This window comes from Melopsittacus undulatus, chromosome 7 (genome assembly GCF_012275295.1).
Source record: "Melopsittacus undulatus isolate bMelUnd1 chromosome 7, bMelUnd1.mat.Z, whole genome shotgun sequence".
Classification (NCBI taxonomy): Eukaryota; Metazoa; Chordata; class Aves; order Psittaciformes; family Psittaculidae; genus Melopsittacus; species Melopsittacus undulatus.
The window spans coordinates 72,448,419-72,469,306 of record NC_047533.1 but is presented as its reverse complement, the minus strand read 5'-3'; the positions used below and the strand labels follow the sequence as shown (position 1 = coordinate 72,469,306).

General features: G+C 52.8%; 1 protein-coding gene across 1 annotated transcript; it reads right to left on the bottom strand.

The window, feature by feature from the left end:
- Positions 1–672: 672 nt before the first annotated feature.
- LOC117436433 (hydrocephalus-inducing protein homolog) lies at positions 673–14,124 on the bottom strand. Its single transcript, XM_034064487.1, has 9 exons — positions 14,109–14,124; positions 9,961–10,181; positions 8,176–8,295; positions 7,433–7,567; positions 6,684–6,883; positions 4,808–4,932; positions 3,136–3,337; positions 1,464–1,635; positions 673–681 (listed from the first exon to the last, which is right to left on the bottom strand). The coding sequence occupies exons 2-9, from the start codon at positions 10,165–10,167 to the stop codon at positions 673–675; spliced, it is 1,170 nt and encodes a 389-aa protein (XP_033920378.1). The 5' UTR covers positions 10,168–10,181; positions 14,109–14,124.
- Positions 14,125–20,888: the final 6,764 nt, after the last annotated feature.

The following is a 20,888-nucleotide window of genomic DNA, read 5'->3' as shown; positions in this document are numbered from 1 at the left end:
GCACCTGAGGAAAAAGCTTATGGGCTAGCACTAAAGCCTCTCCTTTTCTAGGGATCAGCACAGCTCTCAGGAACAATCCTGATACAGCACCCCCACTGGAGCCTTGCATTCATAGCCTCCATCCCAAGAGAACTGACCCAACACTTAACAGGCTCAAGAGCAAGACTCTCCATGGGAAAAGGATTGTTCCATAAAGAATGGAATTCATGGAAATCAAGAGACTGATAACGCTGCACAAGACAGCAGGGGAGAGACTCCTGTAGGAGCCTGCTTTGATTCAGCCCTAGAGCAAACCATCTATCAGGAACACGGCCATTTAGGAAAGGTTTCCACACACAGCTTGGGGCCAAGCTACACTTCACGTCTCTGCATCATCCCATCTTGATGTGGACAGGACTCAGCCACAGTTCCAGACCTCCCCTTAATGCACCTCAGGAGCTCAAGAGCAGCTTAAGCTCATTGTGGAGACACAGCAACTGGAATGAAGCAGGAGCCCTGGGGCACACTCCAGAACCAGCTCACACACCACAGGATGCTCTGAAGGCTCAGCTCAGCAGCTCCCACTCTCCCCAATATCCCTGCTGCTCTGACACAGTCTCTTGCTCACATCATGCTGCTGCCAGCTACAGTGCTGTGAGACCGCACTTGTGCTGGCACTGGTGGCTCTCAGCCTTACATGCGCTGCAGGAGCAAGCAAGAAGAGAACAGCAGCCCCTTCCTCAAAAACAAAATCAAAACATAAACTAGTTTCACCCACTGGAAAGAAAGAAGAGGTTGGGATTATTCCAGGCTTCACTCCAAGATGAGAAGGGATGTTGCACTGCTCAGACAGCAGCCATTCTTCAGCTCAGACCATGTGAATACCCACAACAACGGCTCTGGCTGATTGAAGGACATGGGGGTTTTGCTTGCATCACCAGGAAAGTGAGCAGTTTTCTCTACCTATCTGCAGTAGAACTCAAAAAGCTTGTTTAAACCTGCCAGCCTCGTGTCCAGGCTCACAGATGGCACTGGAAGGGACACTCAGATGTGGTATACATCCAGGTTTTAGGAATGGATTGCTGTCCCCCCGATTAAACTTGGGCTCAATTTGGACTCCTTTCCACAGGAGATCATTTCATTCTGCAGGTCAGGATGTGAACTAACAGTGCACCAGTGGCCTTTCTTCACCCCCATGCGCTACATGGAAATGTGTCCTTACAGAGAGTAACTGATACCTCTGAACACTGTGAGGACACTCATGAAGTGCCCTTGAGTCACAGCCCTTGCAGCAGAGCCCAGCCTGGGGTCGGCTCTTGCTGCTGCTCAGAAATGCTTTCTGCAACAAGTGCCCCCAGCCTCACCAGAAACCTGATGTCTCCTCTCTTGGCACATGGAGCAGCTGACGTGGGATCTGCCAAGGGACCTCATTCAGAGAGGAGAAGGACGAGGAGCAGGAAGGAAGGTTCTCAGCCATCACTTACCATGGGCACAATGCTGAAAATATCACTGCAGAAAGGCATGGAGTCTCCCTGCACCTCTGTCCCCTGGCTCTGGGAGGTGCAGACGGGAAGGGAAGGGTGTTCTCTGAGAGGGGGGACCACCCCGTGCTCCTTAGGAACATCAACCAGCTTGTCCTCTTCCTGCCTCTGCAGCCTGTGCCATGGGAGAGACAAACCAAGGAGATCATTGAAGAAGCAGCAGATTTGCAGAGCCTGTCCTGTCCGTGCACGACCAGCAAAGCACTTGGTGAGGAAGAGCAGCAGCTCAGCACGGGGCTGACCCTGAGACACAGGCTCCCCCATGGATCCCATTATTCCCAGCACAGCAGCGAGTTTTACTCCTCACTGACAAGCTCATCAGAGGTTTCTTAAAGCTGGCAGCCCTCAAGAAAAAGCCTCCTGCACTGGGAGGGGAGAAGCAACCAGGTTTCAGCTGCATGTTACCAGTAGCACACTTTTCCCCTCCCCTTTTGCACCCACAGGGATGAGGAGACAGTATCTGCACTGCCTTGCGCCAGAGGATCCCGGTGCACTTCCAAAGCAAACCAATGGGTTTGGCATCCCACCACTTCAGTGACACAAATGGGTTTCTGTGCATGAAAACAGAGGTGCCAAGAGAGGAAGGGACTTTGCCCAGCATCACCCAGGAAAGAAGTCAGGACCAGCATCTCTGAATGCAAACCCTATGCTGAGCCTTGAACCACCTCATCTTTTCCCTCATTTTGGCCTCCTCTGCAGAGCTGCAATGCAGTTAACCTCTGCCTTTATTGCTGGTTGCAGCAGAAATCATTCTAGTGGTTAGAGATCACAAGCGGGAGATGAGAGGGGAGCAGTGCTGCACAGTGGCTGCTCCTTACTGGGAGCCTGAAAAGTCGCACAAGGATTCCCCAAGTCACAGAAGCTTTTAAGTCTCATTTCCAGTTCATCCCCCCAGGCTGTCAGTGTTTCTCTGCTGCCTGAAATGGCAATTTCAAAGCTTCACCAGAGGCACCCTTGGAAGAACCTGCCCCATCTCTCACCACCAGGATGACACAGGTTGCTGAAGCCCAAAAGCACTTCCAAGTCCTGGCTGCCCTCCCTTCCCTGCACAGCCCTCCCCCTCCACATCTGCCCAGCCGAGGAGCAAGGCCAGAAACACCTCCTTGGGCCAGAAACCAGGACACTGGAAGGCAATTCCCCAGCCTACAGCAGGACGGCCTCCACCTTCTGGGCCAACCGAGCACTGTATCCTGCGTGTGGCTGGAAAAGGAGCCTGACACCTTAGCAAAGAAGAAACTGCTTGAGTATCATAAGAGTTGTGCCACCTGCAGCTCTTCAGTGCTACTGCTCAGTGCAGTCCCAGGTACCGAGTGCTGACACCTTCCTCAGTCTCATGGACCCTCCGCAGTGCACGCAGCTCTGAACTCAATAGTTTGTGGCTCCCAAACGTGAATTTGCCCTCTGAGGCAAGCCAGTGATTGCAATCAACCTTCTCTCCCCAAAACATCATCCTCAGCTGTAGCACGGGTGGGACTGGAATGGCAAGGGTTAAGCTCCACACTGTGCATGGCTCTGTCTGCCCTAATCCCTTCAAAAGCCCCAAGAGCCCTCTGAGGCTGTGTGTTAGTTTTCCCCTGGGGCATCTATCTTGCTGGGAGGAATCTCTCAAACAAACCTCAGCTTCTGCCGCTCCTCCTCTTCCTCATCAACAAAACGCTTCCACTGGAAGTGGGCCGTGATGCCACTCTGGTTGTGGATGACCAGGGAACTTTGCTTTGACAGCGTGAGGGAAGTCTTCTCAACTGTCAAGGAGCTCTTGTCAAGCCTGATGTCAGCATTTACAGCTGTTCCACAGAGGCTTTTGTGAACATCTTCACCTGGAACAAAGCAAAGGCAAAGTCTTGGCTCATCTCACTTGCTGATGGAAGTACAAGGAACAGGGCAATCTGCAGGCAACAGGAGAAAGAGCTGCAGTTCTGAGCTGCATCAGCAGTTCCCCACATCAGGACATTTATCGTATCCTGACAGCTGCACATGAGATGGCATGAGGATGTCCTGGCACCACCTTAGGCACCTTATTTTGGGGGATGTTCGTGGAGATTTATCCCCAAGGTGACAGCATTTACAGTGAGACTTTGCAGATGTGCCCGGGTGCCCTTTGGGCTGCCATCCCACTCAGGTCACAGGGAATTCTACATCCAAGTCACTCAGTGACGCTGAGGAGCCCACCTCAATCATGGCTTGCCCAGGCTCTCCTGCAGGCAGGAGATGCCCCCACTCTCGTGTCATCCTCATCTCCTGCTCCTCAAATATTGGCCATAGCTCTCATCTCAGAAACCAAGCGGGAGCATTTGAAATGAAATGGACAAGGGCAGAAAGAACAATGGCAAGTACAGAGCAGCTTCTGTGCTAAGCTCTGCACTCAACAGGGTGCTATGGGGCCCTCGGATCCATCTGCCAACTCCTTCTTTTGCTCCTGCTGCTCTCACAGCCAAGTGCCTCACCACTGCCAGCACATTCTCCCTTGTCAAACATGCTGCTGTTACCACTTCACCACTGGAGAAGTGAGTCCCTTCACTAGGGTAAGTGTCCGCTGGAAAGCTGGAGACTTCCAGCATCAGAGCAACACGCACAGCAGCACAGCCATTCCCAAGGGTTTCTCCAAGGTCCTGTTCACCACCTACCTTCAGACATCATTACACCCTCACATTACTGACTCCAGCCCTAGCAGCAGCTTCTTCCTAAGCCTCACCATTAAATAACTGCTGCTCACTAGGGGGGTTCTACAGAATCATTCCCAGGCTACAGCAAAGCTCAGAGCACCCTAATGGCTACTGCTGCCACACTTACTGCTCCTCACAGTCACAAGACCTCAGCGTGGCTCAGCTCTCAGCAGAGCACTCACTGTACCCATGCATCACATCACAAGAAGAGGGTCTCTACCTCAAAGGCCCTGCCAGGAACTGTAACACAACACATCGGGATGAAAAGCAATGACCAGTCAGCAGAGCTCTATGGGACAAGTTGCAGGCTCTTCAGACAGCTCTCTTGCATGTTAAAAGCCATCTCCTTTTCAATCAGGCTCCTTGCTACGCCTTCTTCCCCAACGGAGCACCCAGAATATTCCCCATCGCCCCCTGTGCACTGTGCTTAGGAAGATCTGCTGCCTTGTTACAGGCTGAAATATTCCAGCACAACAATATCTGGCAGCCAGCATGGAAGCTTTGCTCTACCCAGCGTGAAGGAGTCTTGCAGAAGGGATTCAACAGGACAATGAAGCCATCAGACGATGATGGCAGACACTGCTCTCTTTGGAAGGACACACCGAGGGTGCACCAAGCACTTACCAGTGTCATAGTGAACAATCATGGGACTTGTATAAACACCGGTCTTTGGTGGGTGAAATTCCACCGTGACTTGCATCGCTTCTCCAACGCCAAGAGTCCCAATGGAGGGATCCACAGAGAAAGGGCTGCAACACAAAGAGAGAGATCTGGGTCCTCCGTTAACTTTGCAGTCTAGTTCACTTCAGCTCTCTTGTGCAAGCAAGGAGCAAGCAAACCACAGGCGGTACAAGAAAACCAGAGCATCCAGGACCAGAAACAGAGCGGGTGACTCTCCCTGCTGAAGAATCCCATGCAGAAGAACCCTGCAGAGGATCCCGTGGTATAACATGACCTCAGCCCCCCATCCTCTGCACACACTTCTCAGCTCTTCACCTCTGCCATCCAGTTACTCACAATTCTACGGTTTTTGTGTAGCTCACTTAAACTTTTGTAATGCTTCCCATTTCTTTATTGCAAATCAGGACTGAAATAGTTCATTGCTGAAGTTCAGGAACTCTTAAAACCCTTGTCAAGGAGCTCTCAACACATGCTCTGTCACCCAATAGAGTAGTTGGCAAGTGCATTGCAAATAGATGCTAGACTTCACTGGGTACTTATTGTGGTGGTGACAACTAGGCCTGGAAATCCCAGAAGGAAACTGTACAGTGATTTACAAGTTCCTGCCCATGGAGCTCCACAGGGAAAAGCAGCAGCCTGCTTAAAGAGCACCCTAGCAGCCTGCTTAAACAGCCTTGCCAGCCTTTGGCAGAAGCTCCTCTCAGACCCTCGTGTTTCACAGGAGACAAGTTGAAAGTCTTCTGAATCCCGTTTCCTGGAGAAGAAACTGAAGCAGCTCAGGTGCACCAACTGAGACGCAGCAGGTCTTTGGTGCGTTCTTAACCTCAGCTCCTGCGCTGAGACCTCTGGGACCAAGCAACTCTCATCTCCCAGCCAACTGAACCGCCTGCCTTGCGGATGCAGTGTCATAAACACATTCCCCTCTCCGGTGCAGCAAACTGGAAAACCAGTGACTGGCTTCTGAGACCAACAGGAACAGGACAGGCTGTCTGCAACACAGTTCACCTCAGGCATTTGATGACGGGACCACCAGACTACCGTGAACTTGTGGCCTCCAGAGACCGGGTGTACTTGGTTCCTAGTGGTATGGAACCATTTCAGAAGGTTATTTGCGACCACAAGGGTGCAAACCAGCTACTCAGCTACTTGAGCCCTCTCCAGGAAATGTGGGAGAGAGACAGCTCCAGGAGAAAAGGCCCCCAGCCCTTTGCAAATGCACCAGGCACTTGGAGCACCTTTCACCTGCACCCTCCTTAGCTTTCTGGTAGTCCACTTCTGAAGCCACCGCCTGCTCCTCTCCACTTCAGAGCTCATTCTGCTTAGGCATATTTGGTCCCAGGCACCAGACCAAGCCCACAGGAAAACAAAGGCCCTGGACCTCACACTCTTATTGCCAGGGCCTCCAGAGAAATTGCTTTCATCTATGATCTCTGCTTGCTAATACAGACACAGCTGCTGAGCAACTCTTCAGTGCCTCTCACCAGCTCATTGCTTGCCCATTTCTTGATGCTGCCTTTGGGCTCCATGACCTGAGCCCCTCGAGCTGTCCTCTGCCACACAGCACCTTCTGCAGCACTCCAGCTGCCTTCCTACCTTGGCTCTTCCAATCCAACAGCATCACATCTGCAAGATGCTGCCTTGCAGACACCACTGCACTGTAAAACTTGCTTGCAGAGCTTTCTCAAAACACCATAAGCAATGGCAAACCCCACGTGTCCTGCACATGTCCAGCACCTCAGATGCTCTGCCTCCTTTTTCTCACTGTTTACAACTCCATGAGCACACAACAGCGTTTTGCACAAGAGATGAGCTCCTTTACCTCAGAGTGGTGATGCTGTAGCAAGCCTCCCGCTTCCCCACGTTGCGCACCAGCAGAGTCTTCTGGGTGCTGAACCTGACTGGACACTCAGAGAAGTTCAGCTGCTCAGGGAAGTCCAGGCTGGCTCGGGCACCTATGGCTCGGATAGGCACAAAGAACTTCTCCCTCTCTGTGATGATGATAAGCTCCTCAAAATAATCCTGCAGGGAAAGAAACAAGCTCAGCACAGTGCCTTTAGCACCATGCCTGTGCCAGAAGAACTGCTGCTGGTTTCTGTGACTCTCACAGTAGCATTCGATAATGTACTCGCACTTTTAACCTTCATGGCCTTTCATTACAGATTATTTCACAAGCAGGGGCAGCCAGGGACCATGGGGCAGATCCTCTGTACCTTTCTAGAGGCATGCTGCTTGAGGATAGGACAGACTATTCAACTACATTTAAGCAGCAAACACAAGATGAGTAAAAGGCCATGCACAGGCAGCAGACTCTCAGCCCTCAAGCCAACAGACATTCCATTAAATATTCCACCACTGAAGGACAAAAGAGCCTGAAAGAGGCAAGAGCCTCCAGCCTATGCGAGCACAACCTTCAGCACCAGCAAAGAGTCTCCCCCAGGTCTAGATCCAGTGCAACCCCACTGAACCCAGGACACTTCTTCAAAACCCACACCAGATGCCTGCTTTGGAATCCAGCCCTGCAGGTTCACCTCCCCTCAAGGCATCATCTCTCGGGACCTCCACTCTCACCTTGTTCTCATCAGGTCGGAAAAGGATGCGGTAGGTTGAAGACGTGCCCGGGGCTACCTTATAGTCCTCATCACTTGGGCTGATCAACTCAAAGTAAGGAGAGTTCCCCAGGATGACGTTCAGCAGACGAGGAACCTGCACGAAAGACACACAACTATGATTTTGTCACTTGGGGAAACTTGAGAAGGGACCAGGACAGGCCACGTGACAGCCTCCTTACCACCTTCCCAAAACACTTTTAGCTCTGAAGGTACACGCACAGAACACACAAGGCTGGACTTGAATCCCCTTTAACTGCTCCTGCTAAGCTAGCCTCTTTCCACTGCTCTTCCCTGTGCTTTGACAGGCACTTGCACACAGGTGGCTGAACAGGCTGAGAGAGGAAAACATGGCCTGCCAGAAACCAAGACTGACCAAAGAGCCACCGGGACACGGTGCACACTCGAGGTAAAGCATGACAGCAGGCAAGAACTGCACAGCCCTCGACAATCCCATCAGTCCAGGGCTTTCAAGGGGAAGCATGCTGGCTCAAAGAGCTCCTTTGGGTAGATACCACCAGTGCACGGCCAAAACCAGAATCCCCAGCATGGGAACATTTCCCCATCTTGCAGAATAACGCTGGTGAGACATTTTATTCTGCATGCGCTGCACTGCAGCAGGGAACTTGCTCTGCTGCACACCATGTGAATTCCACTGCTCTCCTCCTCCAGCCCAGTGCTCAACCTCCACAGCCCAGCACTTACCCTGTCTTTGTTCCTCAGAGCTAGCGACGCTATGTAGAACTGGTGAGGAATGTAGTTCTCAAACACCACCTCGGATGGGAAAGGCTGGAACGACCTCTGGTCCCGCTCAACGGCTGAGAACTGCAGATGCAAGACAGAGCAGAGAGAGCTTCAGCTGCTGGGAGAAAGATTAACGAAGGAAGAGCCCACACTCATCTCCAGTAAATACAGTCTCTTGGTGACTACATCTGCCCAGCTCACGCTAGGAGATGGCAGCTCACCCACCTCTGCTCTCAGCTCAGCAAAGGGTTCTGGACCATGCTGAGCAGCCTCAAGCTAAGAAGCTCTTTTGGAGGCTCTTTCTTCAGGTTGCCTTCTCCAACAGGCAAAGCAGCGCTCACCTCCAGCAGAGCCCTCTGCTAAGCTGCTCGCTCAACTCCAGACACTTGCTGGAACAGCCACCAGCACTCGGGGAGCAAGCAAAACCCAGCAGTTTCCATGAGCCTCCACAGGAAACAAGTTGCGGGTGAACTTCCCTCTGGGACAGTGGCACTGAGTCCCACACATCCCACATATCTTTTTTTGATGGAGAGCCAAGAAACCAGGCGGAAGACACCAGTACCAGGGAGGAAAGGCCAACAAGAAAGTAACAGGGCAGTTGGGAAACAGATAAATGAGGTGAATGCTGGATGGGGATGAAGTTCAGCTCTTTCCCCAGCATTACTGGGCAACCTGAGCTAGGCTGCAATTCGTATCCCCTTTCCCCAGGAGCTTTAAAGTTGCTGCTTCACTGTATTCTATTACTGCTGGTTTATTTCACAGCACTGCAGAAGCAGCTCTGAAAAGTACACACAAAGAACAAATGCTGACCCAGCAGAGGCTTTACTTGGAGATAATTCCTCCCTGCTTGGTCTCCCCTCTCCCAGCTGCACTGCTGCCACTCGAGACACACAGGCAGGTCTCCCGCTGCCCCACAAAAGCCACGGTCAGTCTGAGGCCAGAAGCTGTAGCACTGCCAGTTATTTGTGCGCCTGTCTTACGTGTTCCCACCTCGTGTGCTGTCTGGGGCAACCCTGAACTGATGTGCTACAGCTCACTTGCTGGCAACTTTCTGCTCAACAGCCCTACCTCAGTCGTCCACCCACCTGGACTGGCTGTTACACTGAGCAGTCCTGCAAGAAAAGCAGCTTTAAACATCCATCTAAGAGAGCACTGATCCAGGGAAAGCTCATCCACTCTCCTCTGCCCAGGGCGATTCCCCAGCTATCCAGCAGCCTGAAACCTCAAACACCCTGGAAGGCTCCCACGCCTTCTTCCAACCCGTTCATGCATTGACGCAATTGGGTTTCTTACAGCTTAAGTAATTGCCACAGGCCCTCAGCCTTCAAAGGCCACTACTGCCACCACTGAGGGAGTCCTGTGACCCCAAGCACGTGGCAGTTGACTACACCAAAGCCAGAGGTGGCTCTTTGAACAGCAGGATGAGAAATAGCAGCTCCTGCCCTTGTGTCCTGCCCCAGCCCTACCCCCAGTAGCGTGCTTTAGCGATGGTAGCTCAACTCCAGCAAAACCCACCAACTGCAGCACAGGTTCCATTGCTTCCTGCAGATCAGGACTTCAATGGCTCACTGCAAACACACGTTTTGCCTTTCCCCCAGCAGAAAGAACTCTACCACCACCAGTCGGAAATGACAACAGGACCTAATCATCAAGCTGCTTGGGTGAGCTGGAGGCAAGTCAGCCACAACCACGTGCCCTCTTCAAATAGCACGTTAAACAGCAAGGAAAATGCCAGGGAAAGGCTACCTTTTGATGGCAGACTTCACCCATGTCCCGAAGCTGGGCAGTCCGGGGCCGCCTCATCTCCCGAGGCCTCGCCAGCCTTTGCTTGCTGCTGAGAGACTCTTCTGCCTCTCTGACCAGCTTGGGATTACGAGATGCTACCACTCTGCTCTGGAATCCATCCGCCCTTCTGGAGGACCTCATGGGCCGGGGGGTCTTGCCACTGGCCATGTCGCAGAGCTCACCTGGAAGAAGCAACAATTGGACAATCCACAACCCCAGAACCTTAAAACCCCACACCCATGGAAGCCCCGAACCCTGCAACCTTAGGGAAGGGCCCTTAAAACTCACCCACTCCCAACCCCTGCCACGGCCACAGACACCTTCCACTAGAGCAGCTGCTCCAAGGCCCATCCGACCTGGCCTTGAACACTGCCAGGGATGGGGCAGCCACAGCTTCTCTGGGCAACCTGTGCCAGGGCCTCGCCATTCCTGGCACACCCAAAGGACACAGCCGTGTCTCCAGCCTCTGGCATCCTTCCTAAGCGCAGAACGCAGGGATGGCCTCCCCACCCTCACTCATCATTAGACCACATTTAGGCTCCATTCATAGATGTAAAACCCCACAACAGACAGCCCCTGAGCCAAAACAGCCTTTTGCTCTGGGTGCAGTCCCACCAGCCACGGAGACACACCAGGGGCTGCTGGCACTTCTCACCCTTTCTGCAAGGACCCTGCTGATGTTTCTAACTAACTCAGCACAGAGCTCAAGACTCTGGTTAAGAACCAGAGTTACTCAGGGCTACTTTGCCTGCTTGAAGTTACAAAGATTAGCTGGCAAAAACGGCTCCTTCCAGGCAGGAAACCACCCCACTGCCCAAGAGCACTTCTCCATGCAGAAGGATGCCCTCATTGTCACTTGGTAACACCCAAACTCGAGGCTCCCTACAGGCATTCCAGGCTGCCACAGCAGGAAAGAAGCAGGAAACCATCAAAGGCACAGGAGCAATTAGCTCAAATCTAAGGAAAATCCAGGAGGATATTCCCTCCTGCTTCCCTGTGTTCCACAGCACCTCTGTTGTGTGCACTTGCTCTACACAGCAAGGCAGCATCTAGGCAAAGATGGCCATTCCCTGCCCCTCGACTCTCCCCCACACCCTGCACGCAAGGCAATCACTTCACGCCTTTACGCCCAAGACAGCTACAGCACGGCACAAACGGTGTTTGTGGTGCTGGGCCCTTGGCAGCTTCAGGAAACAAGGCTACCGGTTCCTTTTGTTCTTGCAACAAACACCAGAGCTCTGCACTGCCTCTGCTCAGGAGGACCTGCTGCAGCAAGAGCTGGCCTTTAAAGCTGGAAAGAACTGCTTGTCAGGGGAGAAACCTCATGGGGATGATCCAACATTCATCTGATTTCAGGGTTTATTACCGGCTCTTAACTGCCTCATTCGTCCCAATTCTCCAAACTGTGAGTTCACTTCACTTGAAACGAATCCTGTCGTCACCCCCACAACGCTTATTTCCAGAGGGCTTCCAACCTGCACAGCCCGGCCAGCCCAGCAGCTTCCCCTGAGCCCTGGAGCAAGGCTCTTCCACAGCCCCAGAGCCCGCAGGGACCAGCCTCCCAGAGGAGCAGGAAAGGAGCACAACGGAGCAATCGGGCACATCTCCCTGCAGGGGCAGCACAAACCAGCACCCAGGACACAGCACCCCTCCAGCCCACCACCCCGGGGCTCCCTGCTCCCCACCTCACACAGACAAGGCTCCCTTTGCTGCAGGACCTACAGCCTAGCTCCAAGTCTCTACCATCGCTGCAAGCCGCACGGCAGTTCCACAGCCCCTTCAAGCCCTTCTACCTGCCCAGCCCTGCTCTTAGCCAAGGGGTGTTTAAATCCTGCGGCTATCACACAACTGCCCCATCCCTGCTGCCAACGGAGCTGCCTCCTCCCTGCCCAGGGCCAGACGCTACCTCAGCACGGCTGATTCACGCTTCTCCTGGAGGATTCCTCCCCGCAGGGCCTTGGCTCCCCAATGCCCTCGCGCTGCTCGGCACCTGTGGGCAGCTGGAGGGACAGGAGCCGCCTCGGTGGGGATGTTGCCCACCAGCACAGCAGGGAACTGCTGCTGGGCTGCCAACAGCCAGGGGAACCTGGGCACCAAAGGACAGGGCTGGCACCTGGGCTGCCCAGCCCCTCTCCTCAACGCTCTGGCTTTGCCAGCTAGGGCAGGGTTTCACCAGCACCTCCACGAAGCAGAGCTCAGAGCCTGACAGTAGCTCAAGCCTGCTCCTGCCTCAGTGCATTGAGCAGCAGCAGCTCCCTCTATGTCACAATAGGAGAGGTCCACACCCCCCGGAAAGAACGTGCTCACCCTCCCGCACCACTTCCACACCAAGGCCACCACCACTTGTGGCTCTGGGTTTTTCTCCAGCTCCAGGCTGGAGTGGAGACCCTGCTGCTTCCTGCCTTGAGCTCTCTCGCTATCACTGTCGGCCGCCTTGTCTCTCCTCTGCTGGCTTCCACGGCCACTGCAGGGCCTTGCTAAAGTTACAGCCTTGCAGATCCCTGCAGCCCCCCTACGCCTTCAATGTCTGCCCCGCACTGAAGGGCTGCAGCACCATTAAAGTGCACCTTACAGCACCAGTTGTTCACGCTCCGTGAGCAGCAGATAAATTGGTTTATACACTGCACATGAGCCAATCATTTCCCTGCTGCAGGAGTAAAGAAAAAAGCTTCCACACTGACTACAAAGCAACCATTTAATTCCTATTTTGCTGGCCCAGGAGGAGCCCACTCACACCAGGCCCATGGCCAGGCTGCCTTTGGGGTGACCCCTCTTGCTGTCCCTGCTGAGCACCCATCCATCACTTTGTACCCATTCAGCCTGCGCACACGGGCACACGCACCAGCCAAGGCCACCCAGCTTCCTGGGGCATCTCAGCTGCCAGGAGCCTCACACGTTTTCAGCACAGCCTTTGCCAGAAACAAAACCTTCCCATGAGACTCTCGGCCACAGGCAAAGCAAATCCTCACGTCTGCTTGGTGGGGATCGTGGAGCCCTCACTTTGAAACCAACACTCAGCATCTGGGGGTTTACAAACCAGCCAGGGAGGAGATGAGCCCCGAGTGCTAACTGGCTCTCCAGGCAGCCAGCCTGTGGAAACATTCCAAAACATGTCCCGCATCATGTCCAGCCACGAATCCAGGTGAAAACTGGAGAGCTCAAGCAAAGGCTTCTCTCCTCCTTTCCTAAATCCAGACAGCATTTCAAATACCCCAGTTTGGAGACCCTGACGTCAGCTGTGCAGTCAAATCTGAACTGAGGAACTGTTTTCCCTCCATCACTTTTTAAAACAAAACAGAAGTAACTTGGGCCCAACAAGTGTGATGCCTCCTTGCTCTTCTTCTCCCTTCACACTGTGAAACCATTTAACCCAGCAGCTGCCTTGCTGCAAATTTCAGAACATTCAAGAAGTTACTCACAGCTCAGGGGCAATCTCTGACACGAGCAGGGCAGCAACCGAGGCTGTGACTGCCAGGAGACAGGGCACAGAAAGATGGGCGCATTCAGGATGGAGGTTCGGGCCCAATTCAGCAAGGTACTGGCACCTCAGGTTAAACAGGAAAGGGGACAGATGTCAGGGGCACTGATAACTGTGCAGCAGCTACAGAATGGTTCAACAGTCATTCCTGGGGCTGACACTGCCTTAATCCTAACTGCCTTGGCCTCATGTCTCCACTGGCAGCTAAAAACCATCAAAGTCACCACGATACTGAGGACAGAAACATCCTACAGTACCCCCACACTGCAGGACCAGGGCTTAGTCAAAGTCACGCAGCCAGAGCAGGGCTCAGCCTCTCTTCCCTCACACCCAGCTCTTCTCTCCCTCCTGCCAGGGCCTTCTCCATGCCACCCAGCACCAAGACACACCACAGCCTAGGGAGTACAGGCTCCTCCTCTCCTCCCCCAAGATACAGAGCTTCCTTCAGAGCCTGAGCACATGGCAGCTCTTCCTGGCATCACACACATTTCAAACCATGCTTACACCCGAGCACCCACAGCACAGCAGGATCCTCCCATGGTCAGCTCCAAGGACCAGACCAGCTGCCACAAGCACTCCTTCCCTCCACCTTCTCCTGAGCAAGACAAACAACAGCCCTCACGTGCTTTACCTGCTCCACCACAGCTTGGTTGGCATCTGCAGCTTCAGACATCCCGTGGCAGCTCCATTTGCAGCAGGACTGGGCTCCTGGGCTCCTGCCTTTGCAGCAAGCTGGTCATCAACAGCAGGGCTAATACTTCTCCTGTGGGGCACCTTCAAACACCGGCACGTGGGTCTGTGATTTGAAGCAAGGGAGAGAAAGATCTGACCAGGAGACACAGGGAGGGGACAAGCCCAGCCCGTGACCTGCCTTTCAACCTGAGCCCACAGGAGCACCGGCCACAACCCCAGCACCTACGAAGCCCCACAGGCTCTTCAGAAGCTGTGAAAGGAGCAGCTTGGGTTATTTATCACTTGGGAAGCACTGGAGGGACAGGCCCATCTCTTGCTGCTGACAGGCAGCTGGGGCAGCTCCCTGCAGCACACACGCTGTGCTCAGAGGTGCTGGGCAGGCTGCAGGCACAAGCCCTGCTGTGCAACGAGCTTCCAAACTGAAGCAGGCACCAAGAAATAAAAGCAAAGATGAATGTGGCTTTACCTGCCCTGGGCAGGTGCCTTCACAGGCCCATTACAACCATGCGACAGCCACAACTGTCTGAACTCAAGCAAAACCCCAAAGCAATCGTTGCTCTGCTCAAGAATGGACCACTGGATTGTCTTTTGCTTAGTCAACTATTTGATTGCATTTGTACCTGAAAGTCTTTGGCCAAAAACACTGGGAGTTTTGTCAAACAACAGCTGTGCAGAGGCTCTCCTGGGCTGGAACCCAAGCCAGGGCTTTGATTTTTAAACAGGGCAGCCAATGCATCCCTTACAAGAGCCTCTGCTCTCTGCCATGCAGGTACTGTCAGACTCTACAGCTCTGATGGGATCGAGACCTCCGTGCTGACTGCCAGCACATCCCCTCTGGGCACTGGGAGCAGAGGGGCAGATCTTCATTTTCCACAGAATCCCAAGGGTTGGAAGGGACCTCAAAAGATCATCTAGTCCAACCCCCTGCAAGAGCAGGGTAACCTAGAGTACATCACACAGGAACTTGTCCAGGCGGGCCTTGAATATCTCCAGTGGAGGAGACTCCACAACCCCCCTGGGCAACCTCTTCCAGTGCTCTGTCACTCTCACAGTAAAGGAGTTCTTCCTGACGTTCACATGGAACCTTCTATGCTCCAGTTTACACCCATTGCCCCTTGTCCTATCCCTGGATATCACTGAAAAAAACCATCATTCTGACACCCACCCTTTACATATCTGTAAACATTGATCCTCACGAGCAGCTGTATTCTCTTCCCTTGTTATTTCCCTTATCATTATTATTATTGGTGGTAGCAGCAGTGGTTTGTGTTATACCTTAGTTACTTGACTTACCTCAGCCCCTGGGAGTTACACTCTTTCCATTCTCCTTCCCATCCCTCTGGGATCGGGGGAATTTGATTGGCAAGTACATGTTCCATACAGGCCTCGGGCCAGTGAGCACGTAGAAAAGATGAACCATCTGATCAAACAACAAATTAGGAAAATATGTCAGGAAATGAAATTCTATTGGTACCAAGGTGACCACTGGCTCTATTAAGAATTCAAACTAAACCTCGGTCGAAAGAAGAGGTTAGCCCATTTGAAATTTTATATGGAAGACCATAACAGTCCCAGTTTAAAGCAGGAAGTCTTCAGGAAGTGGCAGAAGGCTATCTCTGACAATTTTTGGTCAATCTGGGAAAACAATTGGAGGAGATAAATAAGAGAGTAGCAGGGACAAGAGCAAGAGGTTTGGATTATCCCATTCACCCTTTCAGATCTGGAGACTGGGTTTATGTTAAGAATTTTTCAGGAGATCCTCTACAGGAGAAGTGGAGCGGAACGTACCAGATATCACTGACCACCTTTACAGCAGGGAAGATAAAGGAACAACCTGCTCGGGCCGAGGGCAGGCACTGCATTAGCTGCTCAATGGCCAGGCCTGCCACATTTCTGTCAGCTGCATCAGGGCCTGAACCTCACTGGGAAAACACAATCCAATAGTACCTTCAGCTACTTCGAGCCTTATCACATCCAGCTGCTGCTTTCCAGGAAGGAAAAGGAAGGAAGGAAAAGGAAGGAAGGAAAAGGAAGGAAGGAAAAGGAATAAAGGAAAAGGAATAAAGGAAGGAAGGAAGGAAGGAAAAGGAAGGAAGGAAGGAAGGAAAAGGAAGGAAAGAAAAGGAGGGAAGGATGGAAGGAAGGGAAAGGAGGGAAGGAAGGGAAAGGAGGGAAGGAAGGGAAAGGAGGGAAGGAAGGGAAAGGAGGGAAGGAGGGAGAGCAAGGGAGAGCAAGGGAGAGCAAGGGAGAGCAAGGGAGAGCAAGGGAGAGCAAGGGAGAGCAAGGGAGAGAAAGAGAGAGAAAGAGAGAGAAAGAGAGAGAAAGAGAGAGAAAGAGAGAGAAAGAGAGAGAAAGAGAGAGAAAGAGAGAGAAAGAGAGAGAAAGAGAGAGAAAGAGAGAGAGAAAAAGAGAAAGAGAGAAAGAAAGGAAGAAAGACATGATAAGAATAAAAGGGTAGGGATCTGCACAGAGATGGAGAAAGAAGCAGCAGGGAAAGAGGAAGAGAGGCAAACAGTGGGAGAGGGAGCAGGGCAGAGAGAAGTAAGGACTACAGGATTGACAGAGATCATCAAAAGACGTGGTGGGTAGAGGAAAGGTGAGTGGGCAAAAAACAAATAGGGGCAGGGAGAGCTTGCTAGCAACACCAAGCTGTGTGGTTCGATCGATACACTGGAGGGAAGGAATGCCATCCAGAGGGACCCTGACACGCCTGAGAGGTGGCCAATGCCAACCTCATGAAGTTCAACCAAGCCAAATGCAAGCTCCTACACCTGCGTCAGAGCAATCCCAGCAATCCCAGCTACAGGTTGGGAGCAGAAGAGACTCAGAGCAGCCCTGTCCAGAAGGACTTGAGGCTGTCAGTCAATGAGAAAATGAACATGAGTGTGTGCTCACAGCCCAGAAAGCAACCGTGTCCTGGGCTGCATCCAAAGGAGTGTGACCAGCAGGGTGAAGGAGGTGATCCTGCCCCTCTGCTCTGCTCTTCTGAGACCCCACTTGCAGCACTGGGTGCAGTTCTGGTGTTCCCAACATCAAAAGGACACGGAGCTGTTGGAACAAGTCCAGAGCAGGACACGAGAACGATCAGGGGCTGGAGCAGCTCCTGTATGGAGACAGGCTGAGAACACTGGGGTCTTCAGCCTGGAGAAGAGAAGGCTGCATGGAGACCTCAGAGCAGCTTCCAGTGTCTGAAGGGGGCCTATAAGGATGTGGGAGAGCAACTCTTCATCAGGGACCAGAGTGACAGGATAAGGGGTGATGGGTTCAAGCTGAAACAGGGGAAGTTCAGGTTGGATATAAGGAAGAAGTTCTTCCCTGTGAGGGCGGTGAGGGGCTGGCACAGGCTGCCAAAGGAACTTGGGAATGCTCCATCCCTGGCAGTGTTCAAGGCCAGCCTGGACAGAGCCTTGGGTGACATGGTTTAATGTGAGGTGTTCCTGCCCATGGCACAGGCTTGGAACTGGATGATCTGAACGTCCTTTCCAACCCTAACTATTCTAGGATTCTAAAACCAGAGCAACAAACAAGACTAACAACTAAGAGAAAGAGAAGTGCAGGAGCAAGGAGCAGCTCAGAGGGATGGAGAAAGAAAGAGAAGCATCAGAAGCCCTGCAGAGTGATGGAGGAAGGGTCTGGGAGCAGCAGACACAGCCAGAGAGAGGAGAAGTAGGCAGGGAGAAAGACAGAGACGGTGGGATCCAGAATGAGCTGCAAGCAGGAGAAGGGGCTGGTAGAGAGACAGAGAAAGAAGGACTTGGAGAAGAGAGGGACGTGGAGGACAGCACAGGAATAGAAGAGAGGTCTGGGGAAGGGAGACAATGACAGCAAGGGGAAAGGGAGCGGGAGCTTGGAGAGATGAGAGGCAGACACGGCCCCAAGGGCCGGGCACTCACCACAGCTCCCGCTCTCCGTCCTGCCAGGGAACCTCTTCAGCCCAGGCCCTTCTTTCTCTGCCTCTCTGTGCTCTCCCCTTTCCTCCTGTGCAGGCCCAGGGCCAGCTGCAGGCCGCAGGCCGGGCTGGGGCAGCTCTCGGCGCTCTGGCAGTCGGGGTGCCCGGTGCCTGTGCCCACAGCGGGGCTGTCTCCATCTCCACAGGGGCTCGCTCACCTCAGCGCTGGCCCCGGCCCTCCCCTCAGCACAACCTGCAAGCCCCAGCACCAACATGGCCGCCGGCAGCCCCAGCACTACAGCTCCCAGCATGCCCCGGGGCGCTCCTCCTGCTGCCAGGCCCTGCTGGGCCACCGTCCCCTGGCCATAGGCCAGAGGGAGCAGGAGAAGGGCAGGAGCCGGAGAGGTGAGGAGCTCACCTGTGGGCTGGGGCTGTGCTGGGGTTGTTCCATGTCCCGTCTGCTTCTGCCCCACTTGTCAGCACAACCAAACAGCTGCTTTTGTGTCTTACCAGTAGAGCTGAGCATCTGCTTTTGTGTCTTACCAGTAGAGCTGAGCATCTGCTTGTGTCCCTTACCAGTAGAGCTGAGCATCTGCTTTTGTGTCTTACCAGTAGAGCTGAGCATCTGCTTTTGTGTCTTACCAGTAGAGCTGAGCATCTGCTTTTGTCCCTTACCAGTAGAGCTGAGCATCTGCTTGTGTCCCTTACCAGTAGAGCTGAGCATCTGCTTTTGTGTCTTACCAGTAGAGCTGAGCATCTGCTTGTGTCCCTTACCAGTAGAGCTGAGCATCTGCTTTTGTCCCTTATCAGTAGAGCTGAGCATCTGCTTTTGTGTCTTACCAGTAGAGCTGAGCATCTGCTTTTGTGTCTTACCAGTAGAGCTGAGCATCTGCTTTTGTGTCTTACCAGTAGAGCGGAGCATCTGATTTTGTGTCTTACCAGTAGAGCTGAGCATCTGCTTTTGTCCCTTACCAGCAGAGCTGAGCATCTGCTTTTGTGTCTTACCAGTAGAGCGGAGCATCTGATTTTGTGTCTTACCAGTAGAGCTGAGCATCTGCTTTTGTCCCTTACCAGTAGAGCTGAGCATCTGCTTTTGTCCCTTACCAGTAGAGCTGAGCATCTGCTTTTGTCCTTTACCAGTAGAGCTGAGCATCTGCTTTTGTGTCTTACCAGTAGAGCTGAGCATCTGCTTTTGTCCCTTACCAGTAGAGCTGAGCATCTGCTTTTGTGTCTTACCAGTAGAGCTGAGCATCTGCTTTTGTCCCTCATCAGTAGAACTAAGCATCTGCTTCTCCCCCTCATCAGTAGTCGATGCCTTGGCATGTTAAGTACTTAAGAAAGACAATACTTTTATTTAAGCAAAGGAATTCCTTTAACCCCCTGTCGTGGTTTAAACCAAGTCCCCCAACTCCCGGAGAGTTAGGAAGGAAAATCCAAAGAATGTAGCCCCCACGGGTTGAGATAAGAACGGTTTAATAGCTAAGGCCTAACACAATAATAATGATACAGCCAATAACAAGTGAAAAGAATACAACACCCACCAGCCACCGACCCATAACTCACTCCACCCTGCCCGGCCGAGCACCGCGTGCTCCCTCCTCCATTTTCCTCTCGAGCTCCATCCCTCCTGCTCTCTCTCTCCCAGTTGCATCCTGGGCATCACGTGCTATGGTATGGAATACCTCATTGGCTAGCCTGGGTCAGGTGTCCTGTCTCTCCTTCCTCCCAGCCTCCCCTCCTCCACCTGGAGCACGTGCTCAGAACAAGCCTTGAACACAAACACCCCCAAAACATACTTGTTATCAGCAACTGTTCCAGCCCAGAACTCAAACCACAGAACTGCACCAGGTACAAGAAGGACACAAATGACTGCAACGGATGAACCCAGGACACCCCAAAAGTCCATTTGCGTCCAAATAATGCAGTGCCTGCCCTCGGCTGCCGGGCAGCAGAGAGGGCACCAACGCTTGGCTCCTGCGCCCAGAGCCGAAGAGCCAGGAGGGGATACTGGTGCTGCACTCTTCAGTGCACAGCTGGCATCGCAACAGTGCCAGCTGTATGCCAGTCACTCCTTGTTTTCTCACCCCTATAGGACCCATATCACCCAGATCTCCATTTACCCCCTATAGGACCCAAAGTACCCAGAACTCAATTTCCTCCCCTATAGGACCCAGAATCCCATTTACTCCCCTATAGCACGCATAGCACCCAGAATCCCATTTACTCTATAGGTCCTATAGGGGTGTAAATGGGGGTCTGGTTCCTATAACGGTGGAGATCGGGGTCTGGGTTCTATGGGTTCTATGGTTGTTATAGGGGCGTGCATGTGATCCTGGGTGCTATGGGTGCTATAGGTGTATATATGGGGTCTGGGTGCTATTTGGGGGTAAATGGGGGTAAAGAGAGCAGGCTGTGACTTATCAGGCTCCTTCTGCGCCAGCTGGTTGCTTGCTCCTCCCCTGCCGCAGGGCATTGAGGGAGGGGTTGTGGGTGGGCCCTGGGGTATATGAAGCCCATTCACTGCAGAGCTCCTTTAGTGCCTGGCTTTCATCGGGGTAAGTGTTGTCCTGTTTGGGGTTTGTGGCCTTAGAGCTTTATGGTTTCTTTCTGTTGCCATTTCCTGGTTTTGGTTTAGTTCTTTGGAGTGGTATTGTCTGAATGAAGACCCTCAGGGCATGTCAAGACTTACTAGTGCAGACATCAATAAGTATCTTTGTGTAAAGTTCCTGTTGTTCTTTTATTCTTAGTTTTTTTTCTCTGTTATATTTGGTGGTGGTGATGAGCTTCAGTGGAACTCTGTGGCTGTTCTCAGGAGGAGGAGTTGTGGCA

What these genes read in the sequence shown, in the direction of transcription:
- LOC117436433 (XM_034064487.1), bottom strand. Translation starts at nt 10,167, where the DNA reads ATGGCCAGTGGCAAGACCCCCCGGCCCATGAGGTCCTCCAGAAGGGCG. An exon ending in GATTGTTCACTATGACACTG is followed by an intron (nt 3,338 to 4,807) that starts GTAAGTGCTTGG and finishes GCTTTGTTCCAG; the next exon opens with GTGAAGATGTTCACAAAAGC. An exon ending in GAGGAGCGGCAGAAGCTGAG is followed by an intron (nt 1,636 to 3,135) that starts GTTTGTTTGAGA and finishes CCCATGGCACAG; the next exon opens with GCTGCAGAGGCAGGAAGAGG.